The following is a 14,306-nucleotide window of genomic DNA, read 5'->3' on the forward strand; positions in this document are numbered from 1 at the left end:
TGGTCCTTTAAGTATTGAATATGGACTGACAAGCAGATGTGATAGATTCACACACTGTGTAATCACTAGGGATGTTAGAATGAAGCGTCATGACACCAAATATTAGTGGCTACCATATGCTACTAATATTTCATTGGTCTGAACAAATCAGTGTTTTGTTGTGAGGCAAAAAAACTCTTTTGGTTGGTTTTAACAAGTGAGTGCTTTAACAAGTGAGTTGCATTTTTACTCATCACTTCTGAACTTTTTTCAGACCACATAGTTTCATATTTTTGAAACTTCATCTAAGAACACTGGTGAGCTCAGATGGAGTGTGTAAAATGTGACGTGATATTAGGTTATAATCTTAGGCTTCTACTTTTGCTTCAATTTTATAGCTCCAGTTACTGTATTACAAGCAGTAAGGCATGCATCAGACTTTAAAACAGAACAAATAGATTATGCTGATATTAGTTCACTAAAAACTGTTGAAGTTGCAGGAACTTAACTGACATTATGCCAAATCTGTAACAGTAGCATTACTCAGCCACCTTGTGGTGGAATGAGGTACTGCAGCTATCACAATCAATGGGAGGGATAGAAAAATGTGTCAAGTGGCTGGTGTGTATGCCGGTTTTTATTTCCACTAAATAATTACCCTGGCTAAATGAACCAATAGGTCTAAACACGATAGCTCTAAGTACTGAACAAATCACTTAATTTGAGGCTGATTTGTAATTTGGCAAGGATACTCGGGACTAACATGAACAACAATGAATAATAATATAAATGCTCAGTAGAATATTAATGAGCTGATAGTTAAATCGACCATAACCTGAATTCAGACAGTACTTTTATCTGATTATCTGGCTTGTTACTTCTATTTGTTAATGCATTTAATATATCAGGCTTGATCATTTATTTATTTATGCAAAAAGTTTATTAACAATAGAGATACAATCAGTGGAGAAATAATAAATATAAAGAAAAAAACAAGAGCGTTACAGACACAAGGCAAAAGGATTGCAATTTACAATTTAAACAAGGGAAGTGAAAAAAAGTGCAGTTAACAAGTAAGATTAAATCATTTGAGAAAATCTTTACGCACAGTCTCAAAAGAGATGCAGAACAGTTGCATTAAGAGTTGCACAGAAAGCAGACATTCATATTGTATTGTGCTATTCTGACGTTTGCCCGATAGCATTCGTGAATTTTCGATCACATACGCCGTTCCAGAAACTTACAAAAGCAGGGCTGGTGGTTCGTCAAATATTTTTGCTACCTATGCATATGAAGAATAGACGTCAACTAGATATTTGCTTTTTCTGTTACGCCTGTTAGTTATTTCAGCTAGAAATATTAACAGAACTGATCGCCGCTGACACAATACGTGAAAGAAAATTGTCCTGAGTAACGCTTACAGGTGAGAGAAGTTAACTTAAAACCAACAGCCAGTCATATTGAATTTCGGCCTAAACGACGCAGTTAAACTGGTGGCAGCGCATGGCCTAAATTGCAATTTGTCGTTGCAGATGCTGCTACAAAAGGTCACGCACAACGGCAAACTGTGCTTTTGGTGCAAGGTAGAAACTGTTGCAAGTTAGTGTGAATCGAAACCCTCTCAAAAGGATATTTCAAATTTTTACTTTGAATAATGTAATTGGTACATTTCTACATAGGTTTGTATAACTTCACAGTATTTTCACCAATCGAATGTTGTAATACGAATAAACATTTCAACGATTGGTTAATTATCTAAGGCTGATCTTTCATTGGACTAAACTTTTATAGAGCCGTGGGAGACGCTCATCTGTGATACGCTACTGATCTGTCACTCATTCGGTTGCTAAGCGAAATAAGCAGGAGTTAGAATGTGCATTACTACTGTCATGGCGCGACACATGAAACGAAGAATTGGATTTAATTGCAAAAATTCAAGAACGACAGTAATTATACTGTCTTTTGTGTTGCATTTACTTCTACTAATAGAACAAACCTCAGGTATGAAATACGCTTTCAAATACTAGTAATTATGATGTTAGGCTACGATGTAATGACATGTTAGCTAGCCTATTTAGCAAGCCCGCTAGCCAGCATGTCCAGTCTAGCCAGTGAACCATACCTAATTCTTGTTTACTAGTATAACTTCTGTTACTAACAATAAAGTTACGGGTGGCTAAATGTGTCGAGCCACGCTTTATCTCGTTAGCTTGCTACCTAGCTACCTCAGTGGTACCTAAACTTCAATCTCAAGTGAGAGACCATCACGTGGCTGTCAGAACCTACAGTCTATGGCCAGAACCCTGTTCAATAATGGTTATTACCTTTTCGACCCACGACCCAACCTACAGTTGTGCTGTCACTACATAATCTTACGTTAACGCAATCTGTCGAAGACGTGATGTAGTGTAGCTAGTGTGAACAATATAAACATGTAACTGTTAGGCTAATTACTCGAGTGATCACAATAATGATGTGTAAACCTGAAACTTGTTTTTATCTGAAAGTATAATATATATATATATATAGTATAATTTATGGAACGTGTGAATATATAGCTACACTAAATATTATTTCTTCCGTTTACCTTTTTGTCCTCTGATTCCTTCCATCTTATTAGCCTTGAGACCCCCCGAGCTAACGTGCCCGATTTCCTGAGCTACCTTAGTTGTGTACAAGGTAGTTCGCTTACAACCATGTGTGGTCGTTAAATTCCTGTCGTTTACTTTTTAAAAATGAGTTCTGGCCCTGTCATAGCTATCTATTACGTTTTGAGAGACCCCATAGACCATGGTTTTTGACTGAATAAATGTGCACGTTTAGGTTATGTTTAAATTAAGCTTTTATTTGGTGCTGCCCACAGTGAATGCATCACATGCAGCTCATTTTTTGAATGATCACCAAACAAACTCCCCAAACAGTTTCTTCACTGGAAAAATCTGGTGCTTGTATGTCTGTGTGGCCACCAGCGTAAAGTCAGTTTGTCAACAGTCTACCATTTGTTTTTACCAATTTCAATTTATCTTATGCAGCCATCTGATTTTGCTCGGTATTTTGCAGCTATATTGCCTATAACCCCCATAAAAGAAGGGAAGGAATACCAGGAGTCCGGACCACAGCACTTCTGTTACCACAATCACCTGGTGCCAGGATGGAGGGAGACCTGGACACGGATTCAGGTAGAAGAGAATGAATATTGAAAAACGGCAGCACGCATAGAGAATGTATGTAACCCATTTTAAACAATTATTCGCTAACCACAAAGCAAAAGCCACCCCCACACAAAAACTGAAGAAATGAAAAACTCTGAAAGACCCTTTGCATCATGTGAGTTTGGCTCACGGTAAGGTGTAATGGATCTTTGCGCTACAGTTCAAACCCTATGGCCTCTGAAGACTTATCTAAGACTTAGTTGTCATGTGACTTGAAGACTTGAAGCCGCATTCCAAGAGAGATTTTTTTGTACGGATCATTAGTGATGATGCCACATGGAGTCTTGGAAGGTTCTTCTTCATCTGCTTGTTGTTCAGTAACATTTGGCTTATTATCGAGGCTCTATGTGCAGGAGCGAATGAATCGTCCTCCTTCATGCTCCTTTTACGTTTAGGGGATACAGCTACAGAGTGGGGAGCACCGTCTCCTTCTAGATTGTACACGTGCAGATCACGCCTGGGTTTACTTAACGGCACTTACCCTTAGACAGAATGGAGCTTCCTGTCTGATATATTTTCACTAGATTGGAATGAATGTTCAATAAATGATGAGGATGAGAATACATAGGAACTTCTTCAAAATAAGCTTTTTCAGTAGCTAACAAACATGACAGAGATGTATTTGATTTTGGACATGATTTTAATACATAATAAACGCAGATGAAGATGCACAATGAAAGAAGACACAAATATAATCTGCTAGTCTCTTGGTATTGAAAACTAAATACAATTTTAATCATTTTAGCTTTCTTGCTGCTATGCTGCACTGCATTGTTCACAGTGCACTGTTGGGGTCTCTCCCTGGGTTAGTGAGAAGCCAGCTGGTTTGCAAATTCCTTTGCAAGAATTTCCATCAAATTAAAAGAACAAACATTGTTCCTACAAGAGCGATTCCACTTGTCAAGGTAGGCCTACATTGTAAGATAGACAAATTAGCTAGATGACGTTATCTAAAGTAAAGGTTCGGAGCAGACCTGGGTCAAATATGGATTTGTTTTGGATTCAAATTATTTTCTGTGCTCTTTTGATCTTTCCTGGTGCAATTGAACCTGCCAATATGACCAGAAGGCGGGGTTTGCACCTTTTGAGAGTATTTCATTGGTTCCAACACACCAGACAAGATCAGTAAAGCATAGAAAAGTATTTGAATTTGAAACAAAAACGTATTTGGCCCAGGTCTGGTTTGGAGAACTGCCTAAAAAACATTCCATTTGATTTTTTAAAAAACACTAGCTAGCGCCATATCGGGAATGAATTGGCTGAGAGATATTAGTTCAGGCGATTGGCACAGTTTAAAAATGTTAATGCAGTGACGTATTTCCCTAATATGTTGTCTCTTGCCTTAATGCTAATTATAATCATTTTCTTGGCTTCACCGAGGGAAATCCTCGCACCACGGGCACAAACTACTGCTGGCGTGTCTTGAGCTAACATTAATTAAGACTGGGAGCTCTGGAGCTTCTAGGTCTGGCCTGCTGTCGAAAAGCTAATAAGCACTTTGCGCAGTCAGCAGCTCCCGCCTACACATCTAATCAAGGCAGAACCGGCTGAAGGTCACCCGACAGGAACTGATGGCAATCTCAGCCGATACGGCGTTCGTCTCGAGCCGAGAGAGATTAGCGGGAGTCCCGCGGGCTTTTTGCACGACGCAGTTTGGCAGTTACGGGCAGAAATGCGACGGCGCCTGGCGTCCGGGCTACCGATTTGTCCACCCCCTCCCTATGAAGACGTTAGACACGAACCAAACCTGGGTCAAATACATATTTGTTTTGGATTCAAATGCTTTTCTGTATTCTGTTGATCTTGCCTGATGTAATTGTGCCTGACAATACGACCAGAAGGCGGGGTTTGAACACTTTGAGAGTATTTCATTGGATCCAATACACCAGACAAGGTCAGTAAAGTGCAGAAAAGTATTTGAATCCGGAACAAATAGGTCTTTGACCCAGGTCTGACGTGGATAGGCATCTCTGGATGCACGTAGTGGGCAGTGAGTCTGACTGAGGGGTCTCCCTCGCTCCCCGGGCGCAGATCCAGGTGCACAGCTCCAGGGAGCTGAAGGTGACGGTGGTGCAGGACGAGGAGGAGCTGCAGGAGCTGGAGCACTTCAGCATGTGGACCCTGGTGCAGTACTTCATGCGGGAGCACTCCAACGAGACCGTCGTGGACGTGGGCCTGTTCAGCACGAAGACCTGCTTCCGGGTCGACCCGGCCGACTCCAGGGCCAAGTACACCGTCAGGCTCGCGCACCGTGAGTGAGCGAGTGGGATTTTTTAGACCCCCCCCACACACACACTATTCATTTTTGCTATGCATGTCATGAAGAATAACAGTTCCACGTTCACCTTGTGCTTATTGTAGTGTGATGCAAGAGATTACGTGAAGAGGTTAAAAGAAATTAACTGGTTGAATTAAAGGTGGAGGTGAATGAATTGGCTCCTAATTGGTTAGCGTGGCCACCTGGCCAGTGGCCACTAAAACGAACCATTTAGTAGATAATGAAGAATTCAAAGGCAAAGCAAATGATAACGAGCCAAACCTGCATTGCGTTAATAAGTTTTAAGGAAAGGAAATTATGAAAGAACCTAATTGCATGTGTTGTCTTAATTGAGCAAGGGATTGGCTGTAACAAAAGCCAGCATACACAGGGGTCCCCAAGGCCCTTTGAGAGCTGCTGGCTGTTTTAAGTGTGAGCTTGTAAGTGGCTTTAGTGCTTCCGAAAACAGTTCCAAGAAGAATATGAAAGCCATTCACACTGATCAGTTGTCTGATTACTCACATCTCGTCTTGAGAGCGATGGCATACTCTGTCACATTTGAATGTGCATTCTTTCTGATTACGCCTTATTCAGCTGTTATTAATGATATTTTCTTCCTAAGATTTCGACATTTACCTGTTCCTGGTGTTTGCGTCTGGATTGCTGCTGTTCCTCTATGCTGACACACTTAGCAGGTAATGGAGCGTCTAAGTGTTTTGAGTCCATGTTGTCTTGTGTTACCGTCCTATAGCCCGATCTTTTGGACTGTTTTATTCCTTTGAATTTGAATTTTTTGGAGCTAGTCACACACCAGAGTATGTACAAAGGCATGCTTCTCCTTAAATATAGAAGGGTTTGAGAAATTTTCATATTTTCTTCTGATGTTGGGAGAGGTTTATCCAAATATTTATTGTCCTGCCATTTTTTCTGTGTGGGGCATTGGCATTATCTTGTATGGGAGATTATTACTAATTGTTACATTCACAAGGCAAAGTTTGTAAAATGCCATTGGCGTCACTAACCATTAGTAGTTTGATTCACCATGTATGACCTGCTGTTGCGTCATGATAACGTGTGGAGCAACACCTCCATTTAAAGCCGGCAGTAAAATCTCACATAGCAGTTGAATTAAGTAATGAAAGGGCAGAAATCCTGGTACTGCCCTGGATTTGTGTATGGACCTTTTTCTAGCAGTTCAGTACAAAGTCATTTTGGATAATTTACGCCAAAACCCTTAGAGGAGATGAATAATGCTATTTCCCTAAGTTGTATTTATAACTGTTTTGTTTGCAAACGGACACTTAGCTTTGGCCACACAGTTGTGCTGTTGGCAAACAGGCACTTAGCTTTGGCCACACAGTTGTGCTGTTGGCAAACAGGCACTTAGCTTTGGCCACACAGTTGTGCTGTTGGCAAACAGGCACTTAGCTTTGGCCACACAGTTGTGCTGTTGGCAAACAGGCACTTAGCTTTGGCCACACAGTTGTGCTGTTGGCAAACAGGCACTTAGCTTTGGCCACACAGCTGGGCTGTTGGTAAACAGGCACTTAGCTTTGGCCACACAGCTGGGCTGTTGGTAAACAGGCACTTAGCTTTGGCCACACAGCTGGGCTGTTGGCAAACAGGCACTTAGCTTTGGCCACACAGCTGGGCTGTTGGTAAACAGGCACTTAGCTTTGGCCACACAGCTGGGCTGTTGGCAAACAGGCACTTAGCTTTGGCCACACAGCTGGGCTGTTGGCAAACAGGCACTTAGCTTTGGCCACACAGCTGGGCTGTTGGCAAACAGGCACTTAGCTTTGGCCACACAGTTGTGCTGTTGGCAAACAGGCACTTAGCTTTGGCCACACAGCTGGGCTGTTGGCAAACAGGCACTTAGCTTTGGCCACACAGCTGGGCTGTTGGCAAACAGGCACTTAGCTTTGGCCACACAGCTGGGCTGTTGGCAAACAGGCACTTAGCTTTGGCCACACAGCTGGGCTGTTGGCAAACAGGCACTTAGCTTTGGCCACACAGCTGGGCTGTTGGCAAACAGGCACTTAGCTTTGGCCACACAGCTGGGCTGTTGGCAAACAGGCACTTAGCTTTGGCCACACAGCTGGGCTGTTGGTAAACAGGCACTTAGCTTTGGCCACACAGCTGGGCTGTTGGTAAACAGGCACTTAGCTTTGGCCACACAGCTGGGCTGTTGGCAAACAGGCACTTAGCTTTGGCCACACAGCTGGGCTGTTGGCAAACAGGCACTTAGCTTTGGCCACACAGCTGGGCTGTTGGCAAACAGGCACTTAGCTTTGGCCACACAGCTGGGCTGTTGGCAAACAGGCACTTAGCTTTGGCCACACAGCTGGGCTGTTGGTAAACAGTCACTTAGCTTTGGCCACACAGCTGGGCTGTTGGCAAACAGGCACTTAGCTTTGGCCACACAGCTGGGCTGTTGGTAAACAGGCACTTAGCTTTGGCCACACAGCTGGGCTGTTGGCAAACAGGCACTTAGCTTTGGCCACACAGCTGGGCTGTTGGCAAACAGGCACTTAGCTTTGGCCACACAGCTGGGCTGTTGGCAAACAGGCACTTAGCTTTGGCCACACAGTTGTGCTGTTGGCAAACAGGCACTTAGCTTTGGCCACACAGCTGGGCTGTTGGCAAACAGGCACTTAGCTTTGGCCACACAGCTGGGCTGTTGGCAAACAGGCACTTAGCTTTGGCCACACAGCTGGGCTGTTGGCAAACAGGCACTTAGCTTTGGCCACACAGCTGGGCTGTTGGCAAACAGGCACTTAGCTTTGGCCACACAGCTGGGCTGTTGGCAAACAGGCACTTAGCTTTGGCCACACAGCTGGGCTGTTGGTAAACAGGCACTTAGCTTTGGCCACACAGCTGGGCTGTTGGTAAACAGGCACTTAGCTTTGGCCACACAGCTGGGCTGTTGGCAAACAGGCACTTAGCTTTGGCCACACAGCTGGGCTGTTGGCAAACAGGCACTTAGCTTTGGCCACACAGCTGGGCTGTTGGCAAACAGGCACTTAGCTTTGGCCACACAGCTGGGCTGTTGGCAAACAGGCACTTAGCTTTGGCCACACAGCTGGGCTGTTGGCAAACAGGCACTTAGCTTTGGCCACACAGCTGGGCTGTTGGCAAACAGGCACTTAGCTTTGGCCACACAGCTGGGCTGTTGGCAAACAGGCACTTAGCTTTGGCCACACAGCTGGGCTGTTGGCAAACAGGCACTTAGCTTTGGCCACACAGCTGGGCTGTTGGCAAACAGGCACTTAGCTTTGGCCACACAGCTGGGCTGTTGGCAAACAGGCACTTAGCTTTGGCCACACAGCTGGGCTGTTGGCAAACAGGCACTTAGCTTTGGCCACACAGCTGGGCTGTTGGCAAACAGGCACTTAGCTTTGGCCACACAGCTGGGCTGTTGGCAAACAGGCACTTAGCTTTGGCCACACAGCTGGGCTGTTGGCAAACAGGCACTTAGCTTTGGCCACACAGCTGGGCTGTTGGCAAACAGGCACTTGGTTTCAGATGCATGGCTGGGCTGTTAGGAAAGGGACATTTTGTTTTGGACACTCAGCTGACACTGCTCTCCTACCCTCCCACAGGAGTCAGCTGTTCTATTACTCAGCTGGAATGAGCACGGGCATGATCGCCTCCCTCATCATCCTCATCTTCATCATGGCTCGCTTGCTGCCCAAGGTGAGAGGCTCATTCACACGGTAACCTACCTCCACCAGTCAGCCGCAGCCCCTATGTGTGCTATCCATGACTTACCGCTATTTGTACAGTAACAGAAGCTAACTCTTATGTGTTTTGGGACACGTGTTGGGGCGGCACAGTGGTGCAGACGTGGGGTTATTTTTGGATGAACATCTGTTGTGACTAAAATCCTACAGTCACTGTTAGCTTAGTCAAAATCCGGCACCAAGTGTTAGATAAAATCCTACAGAAAGTCTGAGGTTTATAAAGTCAGATCAGACTTAGTTCTGTTGTATGATGTTTTTTCTCATTTTTTTCCATTGCCAGTTTGTTTTTAAGACTCTTTAAACCTTCCTGTAGATTGAAGTGGTTGACAGATTACAGAGACTGGTTTCTCAGGAAGTCTAATTTGCGCCTCTGCATTGGCATCATAGAGATCACTGATCATGTGATAAGAGAACAGTTATGTTACTGTTGGATAATCTGGCAATGTATAAAGACACAAACACTGCATACCCCTGGTATTTTCCCTGCCTTGTTGTCCTTGGTTTATTTCTACATATTTTCCATCATTTGAATACTTTGTTCAAAAAACCTAAATTGTCACCAAATGGCTATTGATATGTCTAAGGCTTCCAAATAAAACATTAATATTCGTAGTATCGATCTGCTGGTCTGTAGGAGCAAGTGCTTTAGCGTACTGATTCGTAGCTATGGGCAAAGAATCAGTGAACGTTGGCTAACCTTTAAAATAGCTAATGCTATGAATGCTGTGATGCACTGCACTGGACTTTTGTTGTACAATATTATGTTTAAATGCATCTTTACCTATCAAATAAACATTAAATAAATAAACAAATGTACCGTTTCCTCCACAGAGAAGCCCGTTCTACGTGCTGATAGTCGGGGGCTGGTCCTTCTCGGTCTACCTCATCCAGCTGGTGTTCCGAAACCTGCAGATCATTCTGAAGGAGCACTGGCACCTGGCCATAGGTGGGGTCACTGATTGGTTTATTGATTGATTGATTTTTATTTTTGGATAAAAGCCCACTTGCATCCTTGGACTCAAGTGTTTCTAATGCTTTTATTAACTTTTTTTAAAACGTTTTTAACTTATTTCCAATATGGTCTCAAGTGGTCCACGTCCCATTTTATCCTCTCTCTTCAGAAATTACCCTTTGTGAATCAGTCATTGGTTTTTTTGGATCATGTATCATCCTGCAATGCTTTCTTTGTAAGAGTAAAGGGTGCTGTTGTGCACATATAAATCTTGTGTGTGTTCTCTAAAGGGAGTCGTGGCCCATCTAATGCGCAGGTTTCTAATGCCCCTGTCTGACTGCAGGCTACACAGCGGTGGTGGGCTTCATTAGCTTTGCGGTGTGCTACCGCCACGGCCCCCTGGTGGAGGAGCGCAGCATTAACATCCTGTCCTGGACGCTGCAGATATTTGGCCTGCTGCTGGTGTATGCCGGCATCCAGGTCCAGCAGGTGGCGCTGGCTGTCATCGTGGCGGCCTTCTGCGCCAAGAATCTGGAGTATCCCGTCCAGCTGGGCCTGACTGCGTACAGGTGAGTGTGTGGATGGGGCTGGGAGTGAGAGAGACCAGAAGATAAAGTATGGGTTGAATCATCAAATGCTTGTTTCTGCAGCAGTTCTATGTACATGGTTATCTTATTGGGATGAATACTTTTAATCCAATGAGATTAACACTGCTCTGTACTACAGAAGGCTCTGTGCTAACACTGCTCTGTACTACAGAAGGCTCTATGCTAACACTGCTCTGTACTACAGAAGGCTCTATGCTAACACTGCTCTGTACTACAGAAGGCTCTGTGCTAACACTGCTCTGTACTACAGAAGGCTCTGTGAACATGCTCTGTATACAGAAGGCTCTATGCTAACACTGCTCTGTACTACAGAAGCTCTATGCTAACACTGCTTTGTACTACAGAAGGCTCTATGCTAACACTGCTCTGTACTACAGAAGGCTCTATGCGAACACTGCTCTGTACTATAGAAAGCTCTATGCTAACACTGCTCTGTACTATAGAAGGCTCTATGCTAACACTGTTCTGTATTATAGGAGTCTGTATGCTAACATTGCTCTGTATTATAGAAGTCTGTATGCTAACATTGCTCTGTACTACAGAAGGCTCTGTGCTAACACTGTTCTGTATTATAGAAGGCTCAGTGCTAACACTGCTCTGTACTATAGAAGGCTCTATGCTAACACTGTTCTGTATTATAGGAGTCTGTATGCTAACATTGCTCTGTATTATAGAAGTCTGTATGCTAACATTGCTCTGTATTATAGAAGTCTGTATGCTAACACTGCTCTGTACTACAGAAGGCTCTGTGCTAACACTGTCTGTATATGAAGGTCAGTGCTAACACTGCTCTGTACTACAGAGCTATGTAAGCTGCTCGAGCCATGCTAACACTGTTCTGTATTATAGAAGGCTCAGTGCTAACATTGCTCTGTACCACAGCAGGCTGAGACCAATGGTGCCGAGCGAGCTCCGCTCACAGGGAACAGAGGCGGAAGGAACAGCGTGCCTGGAGCTGGGTCAGCAGCCAATTCACTGGAGACTCTCAGGCTGCAGTCTCCTAAGAGGTTGGTTGAATGCAGTTAGCAGGAGCTGGCTAACGTGACTAAATGAACTTGTATTCTCATAGTTGAAAGTTGCATAGCTGAGTAACGTTGGGCTTGGTGCCCATCGATGCTTTTCGACCGACGGCATTTTCCCGCTTCCTCCCAGGTTCGCAGACTTCATGGAAGGCTCACCCCACTTAATGGGGAATGAAGTGTCAATTCATGCGCAGGAATACGGGCTGGGGGGGTCCTTCTTCGAGGACGAGCTCTTCGCCACAGACGAGGATGAGGAGGACGAGGAGGACGAGGAGGAGCAGAGGGAGAAGCCTAAAGAGTGGTCCAGGAACCACAAAGACATGTGAGGGGGAGTGGGGTCATTGGAGGCAGGCACACGACAAGGCCTAAAATTCGCCCTACTTTCACACCCCCAGAGCTCGGTTGGGTTGAGCGTAGTGGGCGTGGCTACAGCCCTGTCTGTCTTCAGATTTTGGCAGAGGAGTAAGCTGGAGTCCAACTCGGGACAGGACCCAGACAAGGTTTTTGACAGCAGGATAAAATATAATCGTACAACCATTAAAAATGAACCCATGCATACTTTTTTGTTTCACTGCGTTTCGGAAAAGCACAAGCAGTATTCATTGTGCCATATCTTTCCCTGTGTATGTAATGGTTCAAGAGGAAAATTCTAGAATGATAGTGGACTGATCATTTTTATTTAAGTGGTCTTACACTTTATTTTCCATTTTGTGCATGCTGGGATGCTTCGATTACAGCCATTGACTGGTAAATGTTTGCTTGTTGTACTAGAAGGGAGTGTGAAATCCAAAAAAAAAAAAATGTTCAGCTCAAGTTAAGTCAGCTGTGATGTTTCCATTAATCGTGTATTAATAATGCAGTTCTGGTGCTAACACTCGGGATAAAAGCCATAGCAAAGTAAATCTTTCAGCTAGAGGACTTCTAGCTCTGCTCAGTATTAATGGTCCAAATGCTGGTCTAATTTTGAAAACCTTTACCCATCAGTAAAGATCATTTTTATCCAGCCAATTAGCCCCACTCTACGGTGAAGCACACAATATGGTGACATCACTGGTAACCTGACTTGAAGTGTAGTGCCTTTAAACCAAATACTGTACCGATGCTGTGAACTGATTCTGAAGCCCGGTCTAAAACCACCGGTCTTATGATCCACCTGTTATTCACAACTTCTTCCTACAGCAAAACCATTACAGTCAGTGCGCTGATAACAAGATATGGACCATACATAAAACGATTCAGATTCCACATTTAGACGCTAACCTTGTTCCATTCTGCCAAAAATCCCATTTTTGCTTTTTTCACTTTGTGTGCTTTAGGCAGTGATATTCTTCATCGGTTATGCGCATTTTATAATAGGCTTGCGTGCTAGTTATTTCGGTTGTATTTTAAATTGTATTGTTTTTAATGTTTTGTAACTGACGAACCAAAGTGCTCAACATGGATAGTTGGTATGATGTAGGCTGATATTTCCATAGATATCTGCCATTATCTTTAAGGAAGGTGTCTTAATCTGCCATTATCTTTAAGGAAGGTGTCTTATCAGATGCCTGGGAGTGCAGCATGCTAGAACACTCCTTTTGTAAATCACAGTATTACAGCTATAACTAGGGATGTCTAATACGGAAGTCCTAGGGAGGGATGGTGGAAGCTTTGCTTTTGGTTTTTGGCTGGTAAACATTATTCTTTAAAAATATATAAAAGAGGTTCAGATTACTTTGATTGGGCTACTTTATGAGCATGACTTCTGCTTAATTTGTAGCCATCTTTGGTGCATCAAATGCAGAGCCTCTCTGGGGCATATTGGTTTTCATCTTAATTTATTGATCGATGCTGTTACGACCCAGATATCCTGCACCTGTGGTTAGAAGCTGAGTATTATTGTTCAGTCCATACCATATGGCCAGATCCACTGTATACTTTGACCCAATTGGTTGACAGAAACTAGACTGGCAGAATTAGCATTCTAGCGATTTGTACCTCATAAAATGTGAAATGGCCACCAATTCTAACCAAGATTACAACTGGGGGCATTAAAAAAAAAAGAAAAATTCCAGAACAATCTGCAGTATTAAAATAGTCACTCTGGTGGAACTTGGATGCTTAGATTTCATATTCCATTACATATGAGAATTTGCACACTGAATGGATGTTTGTTGGTGGAAGCATGTGATTGCAGGGATTGTGTGGACACATTAGTCATTTTTATCACTTAAGATTTTCTTTAGTATGTTTTTACATAATGTACAACACGTTTTGATTATTGTCTTGTGTAACTTTTTTTTTTTTGTGGGTCAGATATGGGATTTGTCCTTATGTAAAATTGGGTCAAATAGTAACCATTTCTTCTCTTTGTTGGAATATGATGGATGTGGACAGTGATTTGTTTTTTGTTGTCAGATTTTATATGGTGCCCATGAATCAAAAAACATAATTTCTAAGTGTTTACAGTGTCTTCTAGGTTATCTTTTTGTGAAAAAAAGACAAATAAAATAAATGTGTTCAGATTTAATTTGTGGGTACATTGGAAAATGTG

The 14,306-nt window shown here is 43.3% G+C and overlaps 1 protein-coding gene across 1 annotated transcript; it reads left to right on the plus strand.

The window, feature by feature from the left end:
* The first annotated feature begins 1,788 nt into the window (after positions 1 to 1,788).
* On the plus strand, positions 1,789 to 14,282 carry nemp1 (nuclear envelope integral membrane protein 1). Its single transcript, XM_064300271.1, has 10 exons — positions 1,789 to 1,980; positions 3,040 to 3,158; positions 5,223 to 5,442; positions 6,071 to 6,143; positions 9,051 to 9,144; positions 10,023 to 10,137; positions 10,487 to 10,712; positions 11,601 to 11,696; positions 11,741 to 11,758; positions 11,904 to 14,282. The coding sequence occupies exons 1-10, from the start codon at positions 1,851 to 1,853 to the stop codon at positions 12,097 to 12,099; spliced, it is 1,287 nt and encodes a 428-aa protein (XP_064156341.1). The 5' UTR covers positions 1,789 to 1,850; the 3' UTR covers positions 12,100 to 14,282.
* Positions 14,283 to 14,306: the final 24 nt, after the last annotated feature.

Source organism: Anguilla rostrata, chromosome 11 (assembly GCF_018555375.3).
Source record: "Anguilla rostrata isolate EN2019 chromosome 11, ASM1855537v3, whole genome shotgun sequence".
NCBI lineage: Eukaryota > Metazoa > Chordata > Actinopteri > Anguilliformes > Anguillidae > Anguilla > Anguilla rostrata.